A 22,483-nucleotide genomic window follows, 5' to 3' on the forward strand; every position below is an offset into this window, starting at 1 on the left:
CAGTAATTACAAGAATCCAACATTTCATTGTCCCCAGCACACAATGAGGAACTTTTTGTGTCTTGGATTAAACCTGGATTTTATTCTCTGTTGTTGCAGGGTGCATCTGAGAAAGACATTGTGCACTCTGGGCTGGCTTACACGATGGAACGCTCTGCCCGGGTAAATATTGCATAACTCTATATATTTAAGAGAAGGAAAACTCAAACGATTTTGAGACAATTTTTGAATAGGTTGTACAGAACTTCTTTGCCATTAAAGGAGTAGATAAATAGTACATGATTAATGAAAGTCACTTAGCTTATGAAGAATTTCTGCTCTGTGCCATCGTGGCCAACTTTAACTGGGTATAATAAACATTAGACATTGTTCTAGTAGAAGCTGTTGTAAGTAGAAACTTTTTAGTTGTCCTCTTGTACCTGGCTAATCTGGGACAGGTATATAAGAGTGCTTTACTTCACCATTAGCAGTTTTAGATTAATTCCTCTATGCTGTATGTTTGTAGGACAAAAGCTACTTGAACATCTCATGTCTCCCTATCAGGGCAAGACTTGAAAAGGGGTAATACAGTGACCTGGGAAAGATGTCCTTCCCTTTCAGTTCTCAGTTGTAAGGGGAATCAAAACATTTCAGAACTGATCCACAAAGGATCAGAGTTCTGATACCAATCTAGCAGCTCCTTACTTTTTAGTCCTTACTTGGATCCTACAAGCAAAACTGTTGAGCTCCTATGGAGAAACCTGCAGAAACTACATGTAACCTTTTCTGTTTCAGCAAATCATGCGTACTGCCATGACATACAACCTGGGTCTGGACCTGAGAACAGCTGCCTATGTCAATGCAATTGAGAAAGTCTTCAAAGTGTACAATGAGGCTGGTTTGACCTTTACATAAACAGGCCATGACCGCTCCTTGTTGTATCCCACCCCTCGCTGTTAATGTACCCTCTTCTTGAGAAAGCTTATCACAAGTTTACATGTAACCACAAAATTTTCTTTTCTTCTGACATTATAGTGGATTCTATTCTCAATTAGTTTCAGTTCCAAACTAGTCTTTTTTACAATAAAAATCCATGGATTAGGAAATTGTATACAAGTATGTATCTGAAGATAACAGTTCATCTGCACTTGTGGGGGCCATTCTGGGTGTTTCGCCTACAAAACAAAATGGTACATTTTATGTATGGAAGAGTGGTCTTGCCACCTGAGCCACTTCTCAGACTTCAGATCAGATACTGTACTATATGAGCACTTAGCTCATTATTACTTCATGCACTTTTGTTTAATGACATAATTTTGGCTTCAGCACTTTCAGTAAGGCCTTGTATGATCAATGCTGTGGCATTGTCAAAGGAAGAATGGGCCTCCAGCAGGGATTAACTTTGATAGGAGTCTAGTTTTTATTTGTAGTCAAGATTCAGGCCTGATTCTCTTAAGGCAATATTTTTTCTTTAACTGTGCTACTGTTACAGGACTGCCTTTCCTTGCTTGTTCAAGCTAGTTTGACTGTCATCATGACATTTGTAGCGCTGACAGACTAATATTTTTATAAGCTGAAACTATTGAGCAACTCTAGTTATGTTTTTAATCAAGTATCCACATAACTACTCTGACTATAGGTTGTTTCCTTTTTTTAAAGAAAGGGATATTCTGAATTTGGTAAGCAATCATACTTAGGTTTTTTGGAATTCTTTTCCTTTCAGAGGCTTTCTGAAAATTAGATACTGCCTCAGTGAACAACTAGAGTGAAACTGAACCCAGAAATCATTGGCCAAACCACAGAGGAGTTAGAATGCTGCTATAAACTTAATTCACTGTCTTAACACACACAGCCTTTTTTTTTTTTTTTGTCATCAGGAGGTCTTGAAAGTTTTGAACATAAAGTACAACAAAATGGACCTCAACAAAATATTGGATCAAGCACAGTTTTTGAAGTTTAAGGCTTTTGTCCCTTGGAGTCCCCTTGAAGTGCCAGATGTTATTTATGTAATGAATATGAATGTTTTTTTTAAAAAGACAATTAGTCCCTCCCAGAAACTCATGCTTTTTTCCTAACTACTTTGTAACTGCATGACATAACCTGGAGAGAGAGCAGTTATTAAAAAAAAGTTGACCTTTCCAAACCAACTATGCTGGTGTATTACTGTTTTCTATTTCATGCAATAGCTTTCTATAGCTGCAATCTGCATCTCTTCACAGCACGTCAGTTCATTACCTGACCACTACTGAGATACTGCCCCTGAATTATCTTAAGGGGCTCACTAATACAGATCTTTGTCTGTTGAATTTGCCTGTCAGCAAGATTTTGAAGTTGCATATATTTAGTAAATCATTTCAGGTCTTTCTAGCTTATCCTCTAAAATTTGTGTGAAGAACTATTTAGTAGTTAGCATGGAGCAATGAACCTGTGTGAGGCATTTAATTGGTGGCTTACTCTGTCACGAATGCTGGCATCTAGGGTTATAAAAGTACTACAGGTAAAATAAGTGCAGCATACCTATATACACACTGATACTATTTAAAAAAATGTGAACCCTTAGAGCTTGAGAATTATTGTGATCAAGGTATGGATCTCTAAAGATAAGATCTGTATCCTTGATCATATTCTTCAGTGCTGTTTTTACATAAACCATTATAAAATAAAACAAAATTATGATTTTAACAGTTCAGCTCTGACAAATTGTAACCAAAACTTGGAGGCTAAAAGCTCACAAATAAACAGTTGTATTACAAAAAATAGAAATAATCTTAGAAGTAGTGTTGCATTATCTAGCAGCAAATTCATTTAAAGCCAAATTCTTACTGTTGTTCTCCCTCCCCTGCTTAATTTCCTCTATAGCTGATAAAGCAGCTCTAGTTTGGCTAGGCAAACTTGAAAAATGGGAAGTGCTGGAGCATACAGAAAGCTGGCATAGATAGCTAACTGGGATATCTTCTGCCTCCTACCAGCTTGGAAGGGAAAAAATGCAAAAGCCTGCACCATGCCTATATTCTCCAGTACATTAGCATCCTTTATTCTTGTGTACACACATTACCACTTCTTTTCCAGGAATATCTTGGAAAAAAAAAAGCAGACCTAACAGCTGGCATGATTTCTCTAAACCCAGAGATGAGTCCTTAAGGTTCATTGGATCTCTACTCAGCAGTTTGACTGCAGCAGTTACTGACCTCTTGTTAAACAGAGCCAGTGTTTAAGTGTTTGTGTTGGAGACACAAATCCAAGCCTATCAAGGGCCAGTGTTACAATGACTTAAGGTACTTTCAATCAAAGAGTTGAGATTCTTGAGGGGACAAATGTTTGGAGGCTTACTTGAGAGCACGTCAGCTGATTTGCCCTTTGTAGCTAAACACAAGAACCAAATCCTTATCAGTGACCCCAGACTTCTTGTGATAGCCTGCTCTGAAATAATCTCACACCAGTTCTGAGCATTGTTGGCCTCACTCCTAATGTGATCAGTTAAGAAAAAAAAATGGAGTCGCTTATTCCTTATCACGTTTTGTGCACGTACCTCTCAACACCCAGCAACAACAACAGAGAGAAGAAAGCAGCAACATTTTGTACAGTTTCTATGAGTTAATGTGATTTCAGAGATTTGAGTACAAAGCAGCTCCAGCCTTTTCCCAGCCCAAGCCACAGCTGAAGAAAGCAATCACTCTCTGGGATGCATGTTATAAATACTGGGGTATTTTATACTAAAACTGTAACTTCAGTTAGATGTTGGACCCTCCTTACATATAACATACACACACAAGTCTTATCTGCCAGCTAAATAACCTTATCACTGCTTGTATTCACTTATATGCCATTAGACATTTACTAGGAAACTTGCTGTACTGTTTGGCAGGGAGCCAGTCAGGACCTAAAGTCAGATCAGAACACAGATTTGTAACTGCTCTGGACCACACCTACTACCCAGAGCAAAGCACATCCTTACTGGGTGTTTGTAAGCTCTCATTCAGCACTTTGTACTGCTTAGGTATATAGTTTGTGTTGAACAGCAGCTCAGCAAGTAAAAAACAAAGCCAAGTGAACCCCACGAGGATGACAAGCACAGTGTTCAGGGTCACATGCCACCTGCAAACTACTAAATCCAAAATGTTTCTATTATACAGAAGAGCAAGCAGAACAATCATTTTTTTATCCCAGCAAAGAACTCACCTCTTTTTGATTGGTGTCAACTGTCACCATCAGGAAGAAGTGTCAAAGCAATGGAAATTTTTGCTGTGATTTCAAGATGCTGGGTAAGTAACCTCTAAATTATTCTGTTATAGTATCAGATTCTAAGGTCTCATTCTACGTTCATATGCACAGCAGAGTGTTCCCGGCTTTTGAGGATTTTTTCTGGTTGCTGGTGCATTACTCAGAGTTACCTGGTTCTGATTCTTTCAGCTGCTGTCCCTGTGTGTGTTTAGGAGGAGCCCTGCAGACACGGCGGGACAGCATTGCCCACTGGGCTGTGCAGAGCTGCAGGAGCGGCCCCAGTGACCCAGCCCAGCACTGAGCAGGTGCTGCAGCCAAGGGCTCTGCTGGCAGCAGTGCAACCTCCTGCTGCTGGCACTGGCTCTGAGCATCACAGTGCTGCTGTGCAGGGTCACACACACCTCAAACACACTTGAGCCTTCCTCAGCACAGGAGCTAACTGGGATTTTACCAATGAGAGCAGAACAAACACAGTCAGAGAGGCACACCAGTTCTTGCCTTGTCTGGAAAGGGCTGTTGGAGCTCTTGTCAGACTTGTGCCCGAACACACAATCAGGACTTAGGCTCCCTGACAAATGGGAGACCAGCTCTCAAGTGCTTGACTTTACATGCTGCCCACTTTAAGCCAGACCTTATTCCACAACAAAAGCCAAAAAAACCAACAAACCGAAAACCATCTTGGCATTATTAGCTTGGCACAGCTCTAGCTGCCTGCTCTAGATCAGAGATCCAGTCTTTCTAGACCAGTGATCATAAATGTGGTTTTTATATGTGCAACCAAAGGAATACATGCAAGCCAGGCAGAGTGTAAGTATTGTCTTTATTAAGAGTATATGCAGTGGAAACTTGTTTACAAAAATTTCAGTGGTGTTACATTTTGATCTTTATTGTCCAAAGCTTTTGCCCCATGAAGTTGCTTGGTTTGCTACATTTTTTACAGCTTTTTCACCAGTTTCAGCAACTTTGTAGACTTCATCGAGTGCTTTTAAAAGAGAAAAAAACAAAGGTAACTGTAGCATGATTGCAATAGCTACCCCTTTCCCACCAGGTGTGGGACAAGAAGCAAGGCAGGGCTGAGGACCCTGTGTGGGTCATGACATTTTGAAATAAACATTACTGTACCTTTCTGACCAGCAGCCTTAGCCTGTTCTGTTGCTTGCTGCACAGTCTGGTTCACAGTGTCAACTGCAGTTCAGAGAAAAAAAAAGTCAATTAAGCAGTCTTTACCCTTGCCCTAATTTCAACAGCCACATTTTCAAAGCGTTCCCTAAATGTTTCAGGGCTAGAGGATGAATAATTATTCCATAAGATGGGCATCCTGATCTAGTGGTAGAGGTGTTACTAGGACTCTAGCTGCAGTTCCCCACACTAATCATCTATCTTGGTATAGATGAAGATTATGGATGTTAATGTGGGGCACCTAGACTGCCAAGAAACAAGCACTGGTAGAGAAGAAGGTGCAATGAAACCTTCCTTTTATTTAGCCTGGCTAGGATCTGCTGAGAGCAGTTTGATTGGTAAAGATTCTTTTACCAGCTGCATAAACTGGTGCTCCCTCTCTGAACTGGCATGCTGTATGAGCAGCACATCAAAAATGATTTGTCTAATACTTCCTCTTGTCCCTAAAGAAAATGTATTCTGTAAGAGGCCAGAGTATTTTTAAAGGCATGGAAAAGTTCAGTAGAAGAGACATACTGAAAAATGAAGAACAAGAGAAGGTGCTGTCTTAAAGGCCTGCAGCCTAGAAAATAGTGGTAAATATTTGGATGATCAGCTTCCAAAAGCTGATCAGGAAGTTACAAGAGTCAGAAGTTTGTGGCAAATGGCCTTGCATTGGACCTGTATTCATTTTATTACCCCTGGCTCCAATTACTACTTTTTAAAAAACACCATCAATATCTTCTGCACAACAGATACTGAGGGGTGGCTGACTGAGCAAGAGATTCCTCGTGGAAGTGGCAGGAGGGAGAAATGCTGAGGTGAGGAGAGATGTTTAAGTAGACTGGGAGTGTCTAAAACTTCAAAGGTCTCCAGGCTTGCACTGAATGTCTCTTCAACAGTGGTTTTATTAAATGTCTTGTAAAACCAGTGACCTATTTCACCTGGAGCTTGTAGGACGTTTTCTACTGCTCAAAAGACATGCTAATTATCATTACATGCCATCTTTTGCTGCAGTTTCCTAATGTGAATGATGTTCACTGCTCATAAGGTGCAGCTAAGACAAATGCTTCCCATGGCAGTCTTAGGTCACAGCCAAGTTTGTAACTCCCTTCAGGAGCCATGGGATAGGTGCTAATTTTAGATACTTGCAAAGCTCAGTTGTGCCACTCTGTACTTGGCAATTGTTCATGGGACTGGGCCTTTGGGGCACGTGCAGGCACAACAGATGTAGTTTAGAAACAAGGTAATGAACAGTTGCAAAGCCACCAGATAGTCTTTTTTTACTTGATATCTGGCATTAATCCCCCTTCATTTTCATTTAAATGGGGGTTTAGAGGGTACCTCTTGAATCCTTCCAGACAGTGCACTACTAAGAGTGGCATGATGAATTCAGCATCATGTGCTGTGTATTTACTGCCTGACATCAAGGTATGTACAGATTGCACAGAAGTGGCCAAGTCAAGCCAGTGCCTGGGTCCACCCTCTGTTGTTCCAGAATTCAGCTCCAGCTGCAAGAGCCATGCTGCAGTGCAGGACTTGCTGGGAAGATACAGGCAGGGCTCAGGCAAAGGGCTTCAGACAGATGATATCCAAACAGCTGGTTCAGCTTCAAGTGCTCAGGACAGAGGGGCAAGGACTGAAGCTACTATTTATAAACTTTGCTATTAGAGTTTGTTGACTCCTAAACACTTCCATCAGCTGATGGAGATTAGTACGCAGCTCCTCTGAAGATGACAAATGTCCCTTCTAAAACATCTATATTGCCTTTCAGCATAGGAAACAGTAGATGTTTCCCCCATGTTAAAGAAGTTAGGAACACGCAAAAGCTGCCACAAAATACACATTTCTAGGACTACTCTATGGCAAAATCAGAAAGAAATCTTCAGTTGAAAAATTGATGGCTGCTTTCCAATTGCCCTCATCCTGGTGTTTTTCTTTCATGCTTCAGCATAAAAATAGCTGAATTAAGAATAAATCCAAATTCTTTGGAAAAGAAGGTGGCTGTGGGATTGTTCATCCTTCATCTTCGTAGCAAAGCAAACCAAGTCATGGTAAATAAGTAGCAGGCTTCCCACTTGCTTCACTGGGCACATAGCCCACAAGTAATATTTCTACAGCATTTGAAGTCACAGGCAAAATAACTGGTTTCAAGAGTTTACCTAAATGTCACGTAAAGAAATATGAAACAGTTTCCAGTGCTCACATACTAAGCACAAACACTTGAGGAATCTCAGCAGTGCAGGTCTCCATGTTAAAGCTCCACTAACAATGATTATTTAACTTCAGGGCCAGTTCAGCAAAACTCTCTGCAGGAGTTAACTTGGCTTACCTTCAGCTGCACTAGTGCTCTTGGTGGGCTGTGTGACTGCAGTGCTGGCAGGGCTGGAGCACTGAACTGCACCTCTCTGGGCACACTGAGTGGATCAGAGCCCTCAGAGCTGGTACACTGTACTGCTACAGAATTCATTTCTCATGGCTGGTCATATAAGGAAGCGAAGCCCTAAATAAGCAGCCTTGCCTCCACTCTCTGCTTTCTGCTGTCCTGTCATCAGTGCATCATCTAGGCACCCACGCACTATGAGCCAGAGTAGGAAAAGTTGTTGGAAACCCAGTAGTTAATATCAGACCTTCACTTTCTATAGTGTTAGAGGGCTTGGAGATTCCAGGATGTGCTGACCCCACCCTTGAGGGCAGCATCTATAGAGTTCCTGCCCCGGGGGCAGGTTTGCTCCCAGCAGCAGGGGCGGGAACAAAGCAAATACTTTTAACACCCAAGGCACAGGAGGAGGGAAATGAGCAATTTGTATTTACCTGCCACTTGTGCAGCACTTTCAGCTTGTTGCACAGCCTCCTCAGCGAGCTTCTTCCCAATGCCGAACATGGCTGCGCTCAGTCCTCTCTCCCTGGATGAGATGGGCGAGTGAATCCCTAAGTTCGGTTCTGTTACACTGTTTGGCAAAGTGCAGCTTTTTATAGACAAAGCAGGACTCCTCCCAGTAGTTAGAGGGCAAATGCAAACTGGAACCGGGAGAAGTCATGAGCGCTTGTTGGGTGATTAATATACCAGGCATAAAAGGGTGAAGAGACATTAATGTTTGTTATGATTTCCTCCCCGGAGAGAGGGCGTGGATTCATCGGCAGAAGTTTTCCATAGCCCAGGAATGAAAGCTTTGTTTTTCCCTATCGGGGAGTTGGTAAACAGCGTGCATGCCACAGCTGTCCTAAGCAAAGGCTCCGGTGCCGCAGGGGGACACGCAGACTGGCACAGCCCATCGTGAACCGGGCAGAAAAACATTGCATTGCAAAACACTCCGCTGAAGAATTGCTTAAATCAACTCTGTCATTTCAAAACCTTACATAGAAAAGTATCCAGTTTCAGATGATTCTTGCCCACATTCTTTTGATCCCCAGTGGGACTTAAAATTCACAGCTATAAAAAGAAATGGGAGGCACTAACCCTGCTTTCTAAAGCATCTGATGAAATCTTTATTGTGTTAGAGTAGGCTCATAATTTTGTGGTGTGTCATAATATTTTAACCTCTTATTTCCAAGGTCTGGTTCAGGACAGTAGGTTTGTGTCCTTCCCCACCATCCCCACAGCAAATGCTTGGCAGACCCAGGACAGCCTCCAGAGTCTCAGGCATCAGTGACAGCTGGTGGGGTTCAGGTGGGCTCACTCCAGCTGCCAAAAAGCTGAGCTGCCCAGCCTTGTCCCCCCAGCTGTAGCCCATGGGATGAGATGTGTAGGAGGCAGACTGCTGAGATGTGGCCCCCACAGAACCCTGCTTCCTCTCACAGGGCACCTTTATGTTGTCCAGCCACATTGGAGCTGACCTCACCCCAAAACACTAAGCCTACTTTTTTCTGGGATCACCAGCTTTCCAGAACTACTGTTGTGCCTTTTCACACAGGACACAAGGTTTTACTCTGTTGATCAAATAATTATTGCTGAAAACAGGGTGAAAATGCATAATCTACTTCAGAACAAGGGTTTATTTATCAAACTGTTCTGTATCCTACAGCTGCCACCACAGTAGGCCCTAGGAATATGTCTCTTGACATGGCACTTCATGAACAACAGTTCCTCTTCCATGTCCCTTTGCAGCATTACAGTAAAAGCTCTGTTTACTTCCCACCACTGCCATTTTTTTTTTTACAGACCACAAAATCCTACTTTATATCAATTAAATAGGATATAGACTTACTGAGGGTAGAGGGGGTTCCCTTCCTCATTTTATCTTCTGACAGCAGGGAAAGGATTATTCACATTTCCAGATTATTATCTGAAAGCAAACTCTACCAGAATGTGCTCACCAAGAAAAGAAAAGAATACAGAAGGAAAGTAACAATATTGGTTTTAAACTGACATCAAGTAGAGGGTTGTTGACAAAGTTCAAAACAGACCTGCAATGCAGGAAAAAAGAAAACAAACCCAGAAATAGTTCAGATAACTCAGACCAGCATCTGACCAGTGGAAATTCTTTGCACAGCAGCCAAGCAGTAAAACATACACATTGTTCCCTGTGACATCCTCAAGTACCCACAGCCAGCCTTGTTCACAGGAAATTGCAATTTCCTAGTCCTGTTCTGCTGCTGCTCCTGTTACTGACAGCAGAGAGATGTGTGAAGACAGCAAGACTCAGAGTCAGCAACAGGTTTGTGTATTTACCAAGGTGTGCTATCACATAACATTATCACTGGAAATACCCCTCCTCATCCTATCCCAATTCCAAAGTGAAGAATAGTTCCCACTCTCATGCACTCCAGTACCACAAGTACAGCTGTTTTTTGAAAGCCACATTAGCTCATGAGCAACTTCCATGGGCGTGGACTGGTACAGCATCAGCACTGGCTTTTCAGTGAACATCAGCACAGAAATAAAATTACAGAACCAACACAAATTACACCAATGCACTGCAGGTACCTATTGAATTGTAACATGGGAGAGGAGAGAGCACATGCCATCACAGCACTGCCTACGCACAAGTAAAGCTGATGTTTCCCTCACAGAGTGAAAACACACAGCATTAAAATACACCCCACTTTTCAAACACAAAAATGACCCATTTTCTCATCGCCACGGAAAACCAAGGAAGCGGTGCAAGTTCCCTGCAGGCAGCAGGCCTCTGATCACGCATGCATTTAGACTAGCATTAGGCTGCAGTCAGCGTCACGGGATCTGCCATCGCAGCAACACGTCTCGGTGACTGCATTCCCCAACTCCACAGCTCCTGTCACCGAGCCCCCGCCCCACAGCCGCTGCTTTCGCTCTGCTGGGCCCCTCACGGTCCCCAGCACAGGGACCCGGCCCGAGGAGCCCGGGCGGTTCCTGCCGGGGGCGGGCCCGGCTCTGCCGCCCCGGCAGGGCTCGGCCTGTGGGCGGCCCGGCCCCGGCGAAGCTGGGACAGCGCCCAGGGCCGGCAATGCCGGGGCAGAGCCGAACCAATGCGGGGACTGGAGATGCCGAGGCACAAACACAAACACTGCCGGAGCTCAGCCACCAGCCCGCACGGGCAGACACACCGAGCTGCAGAGCAGAGACAAAGCCCAGCACCTTCGCCACGGGCAATGGCTGCAGGGCCCTCATCCCCCTCAGGCTCAATCGCAGCACCCACCCTCCCAGCCACCGCCTCCTCGAACGCCCAGATCCTACCTGCCCACCATGTCCGCAGCCAGCAGCTCCCCTGAGACTCCTCTCACAGCCCCTTTAAAGGCTCCTCTGGGAATCCTCTCACAGCCCCTTTAAAGGCTCCCCAGCCTGCACCCACACAGCCAGGCAGCCCCAGCCCAGGTGCAGCAGGTTTTGGATAATGGCCCTTATTTGCCACACCTGGTGGGGTTTTGAGTGAAGGGTCCACCTGTGTGATTGGTGGGAAATAAACTTCAAATGTGAAAGGAACATGAAAGTCAATTTGTCCTATGGGCAGGAAGCCCCAGTGCTGCCATGGTCCCTGGGGACAGACACTGCTGAGAGTCCCAGAAGGGAGCTGGACAACATTGTTCATAACCACAGACTTCAAGGAGTGGCTGGGACATCCTTTCCAAAATTGCTAATCCAGCAATCATGGTTACCTGCAAGGTGGGGCTGAGAGGGGCCCATCTTGCTGCCCACTGGTGCAGCTCCTCTCTGGGAAGGAGGGAGGCTGGCTGGGGCCACCTGACATGTTAGGGTCACCGCTAGGGTCACCGTTAGGGCCGTTGTTAGGGACATTGTTAGGGCCTGGTGAAATGGCCGAACTCTGGCGGAGCATGCAGCCTGCACAGCAGCTCCAACTCCAGGATACCCCAGTGGCACATGGGCAACAGCATCCAGCACACCAGCAGTTTATTCATCTCTAGGTTTCTTGATATTTGCCACATGACAGGAAACTACAGCTGCAAAGACAGGTAGAGAGTGAGGTTTCAGACAGGTTTCAGAGAGCTTGGATTCTTGATATCCTCTAGATCATTAATGACAGTATTCACCCAAGAGAAGGACAAAAAACTGGTAAAAACTGTGTCCCACCCATGACCCTGGCCTGTTGAGCTGTGAAGAGGAGAAGAGGAAGGCTGCTTGCCCCTCAGCCACCCTGGGAAGGTCTCTGGGGAATTGGTGTGGGGCATGGAGCAGAGGTGCTCGGGCTGGGCAGCCCAGCCAGGTTGAAACACGAATCCTCGTTGCTCAGCATTTCATAGCTCAGGCAGCTGCAGCCACGCCCAGCACCAAATATAGGGAAGTTTGAGAACTCCAGTGTTAGATAACTTCACATGTCCAGGGCTGATGGCACAAGAGCTGCTAGGAGCTCTAGGGATGTCTGCTTTACTGTTACAGAACATCTGGAAGCTTCAGCTGGGATAGGGGGATGCAGTCCTGAGTTGGGTCATGGGTCCCTGTGTAATGCACGAGTGAGAGAGAGGCCCAAATACTTCCAGACCAAAGAGCACTGTGACTAGGGCAGGGACCTTACTTGTGGAGCAAAGTGCTTAAGTTTAGACCTGGAAACATTTGCCAGCAGTGACTCAGACTCATGGGTGCCCATGGCACAGTGTGCACCCTCAGGACAAAGAGATGTGAAATACTCCTTTCAGACTCCTGAAGCCGCACGGGCATCCCTGCACTGGGGAGCAGGAGTCAGGAGCTACCTCTGGGTGCTCCCTGGCTGGTTGCATGAAGTGATTTCTCCTCTCTTAACTCAGTAGGTGACCTCCAGTAGTCCCTCCAGCCAGGCTGTCCAGTCCCTACCCTGCCAGCGCTGCTGCCAGCACTGGGCTGGTGCAGTGGGAACTGACAACTGTGTAGTCACACTGAAGACAACTGCAATAAAGGGATATAAAACTGCTCACCAGGAGTCAGGGCTGCATTCCCCATGAACAAAGCAGGAGGAGCAGTGTCTGTCATGCAAGGGGACAACAGGTTTTACTGGTGAAAATACCTGCAAGTGTACAAAATTTTTTGTAATATTTTGTAATATTAAGTGATTTGCAGGCAGAAAAAAAAGGTTTGATGGAGAGTAGTGTATGGGTCACATTGGTGTCTGAAATGCTGAGCCTAAAGATCACAGTCTCTGAAGATTTCACCATCAGGAAAGTAACTATGAAAAGTACTAAATAATAAAGTACTATTGGGGGTTGCCCAGTAACTGAGAGTGCAATAGTCTAATGCTTTTTCTGTGAGCTTGTACTTGGGTAAATATTTAGGCTTTTAAAGCTTTAAATGACAGGAGCCATTGCATAGGGCATTGCACTGTGGAAAGCCCTGGACTATGTTTACTCACAGATGGTCTATTACTTGTAAGGTCCCATAGAGGCTTTTCTGTTCGTGCAATTCTTGTGCAGACTGCAGACAAGGGTGGTCTTTGGGTTCAGTGGTGACCCAGTCTCTCCTTGGACCAAATTTGCAAAGATTGGCTTCCAAAAAGCCCTGGATGACCCCAGCTCTTGGTCAAGAGGTGCGAGACTGATACCTCAAACAGGCCTGGACTGCCCTATTTCATTGCAGCCAGACGGTTTTGGTCATGTTTGGGTTTTCTTTTGTAAGACACAAATTATATTCTTACTGAAACAGGCTGGTACAGCTTCAAAGCAAGAGAGGGAAATAAAAATGGAAAAAAAAAAAGAAAAGAAATATTGCCTAGCAATGAGAAACAGCCTGAGGCTGAGTTAAGAGCACTTACTGTGAGTGAGTGGATATTAGTGCCTTCTGTTGACAGAGGCAGCACTAAGAGGGCATCCTGTCTGGCTGCACAGCCTCTGATTGCCCAGCAAGCAGCAATCTCAAATAAATATTTCCATCTCCTAGGCAAGAAGATTGCCCCCTTGCCTGTGTGGCAACAGCTCCATCCCTGCACAGGCCATGGCTGGCTGGGGCTGCCTCTGTCACAAAAAAAAAACCCACACAGCCTGCACACAACTGCTCACAGCCTGCACATAACCTGCTCACAGCCTGCAGCTCAGGTGTGGCTGGAGCGAGAGCAGAGCACCCCCAGGGACCTCTGGCACGAGCAAGCACTGGGGTAATGACGATGCCGGGGTTTGTCCCCAGGAGATTTAACTGGAGATGTGTTGTGGTGATGGAAAGAAGACATTTAGATGGGTACCAGACTGTAGAATGGAGTAGGGGGTGGACACCACGACTCTGCTCACCACAGGGCTCCTCTGCAGTGGGGGCTGTTGGTTTCCATCCTTCTGCCAGACTGCAGAAGGGTTCAGTACTCCCCTCCCTTACAGTGACCTCACAGGGCTCTGGATCAGAGAGCAAAAGGGATTAGCAAGACACTGTGCGATCCTTCACTGGAAACCCCAGCAAAATAATGAGATTAAATAACAAGATGATCTGAGTAGGGGAGATCTTTATTTATCTTAATCTAAAAATGCAGAGGATGGGAACAAACAAACAACTGACAAGAAATATAACCCCAGTGTAATTTTTGATTATTGGAAGAAGACTCAGTTTCATCGCATGACTGTTCTGGTGTCCTAATTATGAACAGTTTCACCGGCTTTGTAAATACACTCAGCAAATGTGGCAATAATCACTGAGCTGTTGTAAGAGCAGGGCGACAGCATTGCTGAAACCTTTTCAGCCACGTTGACAATTGTGAGCAGATGTGCTAAGAGATGTATTTTTTCTATGTAAAGGATGAGAAGGACCTTCTGCCTTAAAAACATGTATTTGAAGAGAACAAAATTATCCAGATATCAAACAACTTTCATTTTTCTACACAAAGAAGTAGGTAATAGCAGGCCAAAGAGAGATTTATACAAGCAGTACTGTTGACTTGAATTAGCATCATTTTTTAAATCCAGATTTTTTCCCAAAGCCAGACATTGCTTCTGCAGCCTGTCCGGCCACTTTTTCTACTCCATCTTGTGCTGTCTTGGAAGCCTTGTCAAAAGCTGCAAGAGAGGGAAAAAGATAAGCAGAAAGTTGGAAAAATGCAACATGGTTTAATACTTAGGATAGAAGAGAGGTGTGAAAATTATTAGACTACAAAAAAAGGAGTGATGTATCTCCAAAAAAGGTTCTGGATATTTTGCTGCCTCCTCATCTAACATCAACAGGTGCCCAAGCCTGCCCTTCTTGTCACATCCATGGAGCTGTTGAAGGTGTCAGCTCTAAGGGGATACTGCCAGTGCATTTTGGCTTTCATGAAATATTTTAGACCCCAAAATTGCAATTCACCCCTCACACTTGGAATCTTATTAAATTATTACAAAAAACCCCAAAGAGCCTAGTTTTTAATTTAACTTGTTCCCAATGCCCAGCTGCAAGATACCAACACTTGCTTGCCAACACCTTTTCACCTGCAGGATCAGTAATGTTTGACCCCAGCAGGTGCTGGGATCCAGGGTAGGGCTGGACCTGGACAGACCCCTGCTCTCAGGGCTGGGGGGGAGCAAGATGTAACATAGAGTTGCTTAATCCTCCAAAAAGAAGTGCTGTCCCCACAAGTTTTCTAAATAGGAAGCCAATGTCTGAATGCTGTGTGTGACTCAGTCTGCCAGTACATGTGTGGAGCTTCTAAGCGCCAGATCCTGAAATCCTTCTGTGAGATTTATACAGGTTGTTAAAAAATCATTAAAGTTGTTATAAAATGTTAAAGGTTATACAAAATGATCACTGAAACCAAGGACTTTTAGGCTGAGGACACCTGTGGGACAGAGGAGAATGAGCACGGGCCGCTTCTGGCTTGTGTTGAGCTGCTCCATCTTGATTTGAATGTCATTGCTCCTACCTTTCTGGCTTGCCTCTGTAATCTGGTTGACTGCATCCTGAGTGGCCTGTCCCAGTGTGTTTGCTGTAATTAAGGGAAAACAAAATCAAAATCCTTCCCAGCCGTTGGTGTTTCTGGTTACTGGAATTCCATACCTCAGTCAGCTTTCTGCACACCTGCAGCAGGCTGTGCCCCTGGCAAGGGCTTGGGCTGGTGCAGAGCAGGCTGAGACTGTGCCCTTCACAGGGCACCCTGGGCACTGTGTGCTGCCACAGCAGCTTGCCCCGAGATTAGCACTCACCTGGCACCTACGGTCAGCTGAGCAAACCAATGGCAGAGAAGCAGGAGATAAGAAAAGATTAGCAGTGAGTTGGAATGATGACATTTAGCTGCAAGCTGCTTATTTAACACTACACTTGCTTTTATTGATTTTTCTACCTTATGCTTGGGGTAGGTTGGCCATCTAACGTGCATTTTCCTTATGGGCCATTTGGGACTAGAGCCTGTTCTAAAATGGAAGCAAGTGCATTAAACAGAGCTGGACAGGAGAAAGGAGATTTTTACAAACAAGATAAGAATAGAAGAAGAGGAGCAGAAACTAGAAACATAACAGATAAACTCCAGAATATGAAACATTAAAAAAAGTGCGATGACTTGCAATTGTAAGATACCTGATTTTATGAAACAGTGAAGTACCTCCTCAGTGGCAGGAATACATTCAGGATGCAACAAAGACTATTTTGTTTTCCAGAAAGGGGTTCTGTAATGTTTGTGGGGCTACTGCACATTTGTCCCCAGATGTATGGAAACTTTCTATAACTTCAATATAATCAATGATGTTACTCATATATTTCAGCTATACAAGGAAGTGTTTGCAGGATCAGACTCCAGAACCAAATAAAATCAAATTATAAACTACCAGGAAAGAGCAGCAGGCAGACATGGTATATTCCCTAAAAAGGAATAAAAATCTACTATAAGCTGTACACATTTTGCAATTTTTCATTTGAAGGAAAAGCTTTTATGCTTTGCATTGAAAAGTTGGTTTCCAATGCCCAGTGCTAATGACAACAATGGTCAGCCTTAGAACATGGGCATTGCTGTGACAGAAATGTGCATACAGGGTTTTTAAACCCTGCAGTCTGGTGATCACTGCTGAAGAACACAACAGAAACATGTCCTCTACATCACAAATCATCCATTGCAATCAATGTAGTTACATTACCAGAAGGCCATTGACAGGTCAAATGGCAAATGTTAATCAAAGCTTAATTCCAACATACTAAAAGGAGTGCTGATTAAAAGCCACTGTAGAGCATGAAAAAAGACCACCCTGAGCAATGCAAATGGTAAATACAGAAGGGTGTTATAACCAAAAAATGCTTCACTGCTCTAAAAATATCAAGTTTAACGTTTTGGAGAGTGATAAGAGTTGGACAATGCCCAGGAGCCACAGAGGGAGAAGTGGGTGAGTGGGTTGAGGCAGTTTTGAGAGCCATGGCTGGCCTGTGGTCTTCTCCAGGTGATGGCCAAAACTTGCAAAGTGAAGAAAAAAGAGGAAGCTGTGTCCTGCTAGCACCAATGCAGCTATGGGTTGTGGTTATTTAGCAACTAAGCCCCCTTCCAAATATACAGCAATATTAAATCTTTCTTACCAGCATCTTTTGCTGCACCTTCAGCTTGTTCCTTCAGTCCCTGGAAGCTTTTACTTGACATTGTGGCTTCTGGCACCTGTTGAAGTCCTCTCCTTTGATAAAATTGAGCACCTGGTGATGTATAGCGCACTATGTGATAGTGTCCTGACTTGTTCTGGCTTTATACATCTGCCAGGAGACCTGCTGATTCTTTTGGGGGTGACTGGTACAATGGGTGGAGTTCAAATGTGAAGAATGAGAGCTGAAAATAGAGAAAAGCTGTTTATTTACCCTCCCTGATGGGAGGGTGTGCCCAGATTGAGATTTTTGCTCCATCACGCTGTCTTTGTTTGTTAATTTGTGCCGTTTGTTTTTTCATAACCAAAACTGCAAAAAAACCTGTTCCACCATCACAGGCAGAGGAAAGCCACTGAACTGAGCTTTACAGAGTGCTGGAAAACTACTGAAGTGCAGTGTGTGGGCATGGCCAACTTTCATCCCCACCAGGCTGACTTCCTTCTCCTTCCTTCAGCCCCTGAGCACACCCTCATGAGAACAGAAACCAGCCCAAATTTGTTTCTGTTCTTAGAAGTTTTAATCACAACCCCCTTTTCTTGTCAGGTGGGACAATGTTAGATAAGAACTGTAATGTTAGTGAGAGCTGTAATTTGTGTGTATTTTTTTAAGAAACTGTTAATCTGGTCATCTTTCCAGTTGCCTGCTCAAGGTGGATTGCAAATCCCATCATCACAGAAGGCCTTGCCTGGGTAAGGCAGGTAATCAGTGCCAGCACTAGCAGCTCTCAGGGGAAGGGAAAAAAAAAGCCAAATTAGCAAACCCACATTTTCCCACTGTGGCTTTGTGGTAAGATTCTTTTCGTTCAGAAATTATGTTTAAACTCACTTCCTTTCCTAACATTACCACATTAATAAAAGTTTCTGGCTTTAACCTCTGCCATTTCCCAGGTTTCCACTAGCCTTTGGAGTTTATATTTCCTGCCATCAATCCCCAGTACAAAGGTGCTTTGTACAAGTAAACTATTGGCAGAGTCAGGAGCCAAATGGCTCTCTGGCTTTGTGGGGTTTGGGTTCCTCATTGCCATTTTCCAGAGTACAAAGTGGTCTGTTCAGATGGCCACACTCATACCCATATTTTTCATCCTGAGAAAAGATTAGTGTTGGTAAACAGGGACAGATGCCACAGATGAACCAGGGTGGGCACTGACAGTTCTCATAAGTCTAGGACTTCATTAGTACCCAAGTGAGGAAGAGTCACAGAAAACAAGGTTCTGAGTATTCCTCTGCCGCTCCTACTCAGCCTGTCATTTCAGAGAGCTCTTGTCAACTTTTGCACCACTCCTTTGTTATTTCAAACAGCAATTCTCTTTCCCCCTCAATGGGTCAATTAGACTTTTAATTATATATTCACCGCAGGTATATTTTTCGATTCCTTGCTGAATTCTTTCCTGGAATGATGTCCTTACTTGAATTTGCAAAAACTCAGATAAAAAGACACACAGTATTGTGGGGCTCTGGCATTTTTTTGAACCAAATCATTAACAGAGACCTACTTATTTTTCTTTCCCAAACCTGAGAACGCAGCCACACCAAAGCCACCTCAAACAGGTGGATTTCAGCTGTTCTCAGCCCATTAGTCAAGTAGATTAACTTTTGTGTGGAGTGTTAGTGAAAGGAAGGAAGAAGCTCTCAGGAATCCACCAGGCAGTTTGTCACAGCTCAAGAGAAGATGTGCCCCGGATTCAGCAGCAAATACCTCCCAGATGCCCTCCCTCTTGTTTCCACTGCTGGGTTTTCAGTGCAAGAGCCCTGCAGGTGCTGCCTGGGATAGTCTGCCTGAAAGGGACACCAGGAGTTTAGGAAACCATTTAAAACTGAAGCACACTTACATCAAACATTAAACATGCACCACATTAGAGCACTATTTTATAGACTCATAATCAGTTCAGGTAAATATTGCTCTCTAATTCTGTTCTAATACCTACCTAGATTTCCCCAGCTCCAACTATTATTCTTCCAAGTGGAAATCTTCAACATTTTGGGCTCAATATGGGTGTCTGATCTGTGCCACTGCTTGCTTTGTCTCCTGCTCAGAACATTAGGTAGCATGAATTCCTGAGTAAAACCCACACTGCTGACAGCATGGCAGTATGACTCCTTATCTAATGTAATCTTATCTTTAGCATTAATATAATTATTCTTATTCAAAACTGAGAAAAAGAAAAGTGAGCAAATTACTCTTGCCCAAATTGGCATGGCATGATCATTATAATGCAGAGCCTAGAGCAGAGGGAAGAGGGACATCTGCATAGTGTTCATTCCATATGATGGTACCAATAATCTGTGCATCAGGTGGCAGGCTGAGTTACAAAATCACAGCAGAAAACAATGGAATATATTGCATAATATTTATCCACTCTGTGAGTTAACATTACTTTTTAGAAGACAATAGTAAGCCTTTTGAACCGATGTTAGATATTAATTAAGAGCGCTTAAAAATGAGAATTTGAAAGGGTGGCAAGCTAGTTTGGACTTTTGCTCCATTCAGCTCTCAGTATCTGCTGAGACTGCGGGTAGAAGTCCTGGTTAATGCCAGCTGGGGCGGGTACCACAGTGTGGGTAGAGCCACACGCCAAGGTGCCCCCAGAATTTCAGGCTATTCCAAAAGTTTCTCCACCTGGCAATGCCAGGGTGCATCACTGACAGTGGCCAGGACCAGAAGTCCAAAAGTGTCAGCACCCCCAGCAGCACTGTCTGCTCACCGGTGACACAGAACATGTCTGACTCCCTCCTCTGTGTCTGACTGCTTGGGCTTTTTCTCCACATTCTGCGCCTTCACAGTCTGTTGCTTGTGATGAGCAGTTATTTGTGTTTGGGGAAAAGAAACCCAAAACTGATTCTTTAAGTGCTTCACAACCCATGGCCCTGGAAATAGTTAGCAACTACCAATACGCAGCCCAAGCAGCTGTGAGTGAAATCTAAAGCACCACGGGGAAATTAGAAATTGTTCTGGTTTCCTTTCCTTTCACACATCTTCTGTGGCAACTTTGAGCACCCTCTCATATATCAGTGACATGAACCCTTCTGCTGATGAAGGTCAGAAGTAATTAATCAGAGCTACAGCTTATGTTTTACGCATGAAAATGGGCAAGTGAGGTTAATTAAAAAGTGTTGAATTTTATTTGGATTTTCTTAAATTTTAATTTTACTAGGGTTGGGATTTATAGATAGGTGTGGTGTCCATTAGCAAGGCAAATGCAATGATGTATTAGGGCTAAAAAATTCTACATAGATCACTCCAGACGTTCACAAAGTGTGCAGTGTTCAACATACATGGCTGCTAAAGGAGACTGATATTAGTGTGGAAGGGATGTGATGTTTATGCCATGAAACAGAACTGTTTTAAGAAATGCAATTGTTTGCTCATAGATAATTATTCTAAGTCATATGTCAGTAATTTAGGATATCAAACTAAAGTTGTTCTAATTAAGCTAAATTAGCTGTTTGGTTCAAATTTTGAAATACAGTTCTGGGAGAAAAGTAGGTTTAACTGATTCTTCCTTTACACAGGTGGTAACATTCTCCAGGAATTATCCATCAGCTCTGCTTCAAAGCATGAGATCAACATAAGGCCAGTGCAAATGGAGTTCTTTACCTTCTACTTTTTCAATCTTGAGGTAACATCCAGGTGAAGTGTCACATTTCTGCTGTCATCTGGAGCACCTGAAACAATCCTTAAATACTGGGACTGCTGTGGAGTCTCACAATATCCTGCAGATTCAGGATTAGAAAAGACAAAAAATTGTCAGGTCTTTAACTTAGAAAGGCTAGGAAGATGAGAAAGGCTTGACTCCCACCTTAAAACCTGGCATGGGACTGGGGAAATAAATAACTGGTCCTATCCCAGGAGTGACTGGCTGGGAAAGCTGAGGATGTGAGCTGGGATGTAAAGTCTACAGGAGAGCTGTGTATATTTTCTAGGCACACTGAGAGGAAGGAGGGCTGTGGCTCTGCCCTTCTGGCACACAGTTGTGCTGCCCACCCCACGCAGGTTTAGTGGGAGGGGAAGGGTGGAGAAGCAGAGCTGCCTTGCATGCTGGGATCCACACAAAAAAGCAGTGCCAAAGCTTGACACAGAAAGTCTGTGCTGCTTCAGACTCGTGTGGGCAGGGGTTTGTCTGATATTCAGAAAGTGCAGTTTTGATTTGACCTTTTTCTGCTCTGCTATTAACAGTATGGAGTATCTTCTTGTGATTTGGTAGGGTTTCAATCCATTTATGAAACAGTTAAACCGAGTTTCAATGTGTCGAAGAGGTGAGAATGTGATTTTATAGAGAACAGTATTATAAAAACAGCCCTTCAGTTTTTAATTGGGTACTCAGTTTTAGTACAGGCATTATGCAGACACAAAAATAGGATTTTCAAATGAAGTGGGATTCTAAGTGTATTATTACCTGATTTGCATTTAAATTAGTGGAATGCTGTTTGGGATATTCTGTAGAGAGCCACTGCTTCCTCTCCTTCATCCCAGACAAACATCTTTGAAAAATCAGGCCCTGCATGCCCTTCAGCCCTTGGCTAGGACATAACTGGGGGGAGCTCACAAAGGCTCTGAGCTCTATCAGAACAAATCACTCAATAAAGCTTAACTGCAGTTTTACATGGAAAGGAAGTTTTGCTGTTACAAGGGGAAAATAATGGATTTCAGCACTTTGTTGGTCACTTGTATGGAGAGGTTGATGCAACACTTGGCAGCAGCTGTTCCTGGCTCGTTGGATCCCCTCAGAGGTCAGAGTGCAAGTGCACAGAGTCCTCAATGGGGACAGACAGTGGCCACACTGTGCCTGGCACTGGGTGCTGTCTCATCACAGTGGGATTAAGTTAACAGCTTGTGTGACAGTGGTATCACATGTACAAAGTCCACTTCAATAATTCACAGGGTGAGATGAGTTAAAGAAATTCTTGATTGCACAAGACCTGTCAGCAAAAAATAATTTTGCTAGTGTTTGCTTCCCTCAGCACTTACCTGGGGCAGGGGGTGCCAGTACTTCCATAGTGAAAGTACCTTCTCCTGTGGGATGTTTCTGATACATCTCCTCCATCACTGCACTTTTCACTTTCCTTCCATCACCTCTCATTACACTTGTCTGAATACTCACTGAAAGCACAGACTTCCTTTCAATGAACTAAACAGACGTACAACAAAGTTTAGTTGAACAATTAATAGACAATATTTTGTCTCTTTAATCAAAGACCATTCTACTTCAAAAGAAACAAG

General features: G+C 43.9%; 1 protein-coding gene across 1 annotated transcript in view; it reads left to right on the forward strand.

Annotated features, from left to right (window-relative positions):
* Positions 1-2,126, forward strand: part of GLUD1 (glutamate dehydrogenase 1) — a 28,856-nt gene extending 26,730 nt beyond the window's left edge. Inside the window, exons 12-13 of the mRNA XM_036385928.2 lie at positions 100-162; positions 775-2,126. Coding sequence (XP_036241821.1) covers positions 100-162; positions 775-894 — 183 coding nt within the window. The 3' untranslated portion in view covers positions 895-2,126. The remainder of the gene's footprint in view (positions 1-99; positions 163-774) is intronic.
* Positions 2,127-22,483: the final 20,357 nt, after the last annotated feature.

Source organism: Molothrus ater, chromosome 8 (assembly GCF_012460135.2).
Source record: "Molothrus ater isolate BHLD 08-10-18 breed brown headed cowbird chromosome 8, BPBGC_Mater_1.1, whole genome shotgun sequence".
NCBI classification, from domain to species: Eukaryota; Metazoa; Chordata; class Aves; order Passeriformes; family Icteridae; genus Molothrus; species Molothrus ater.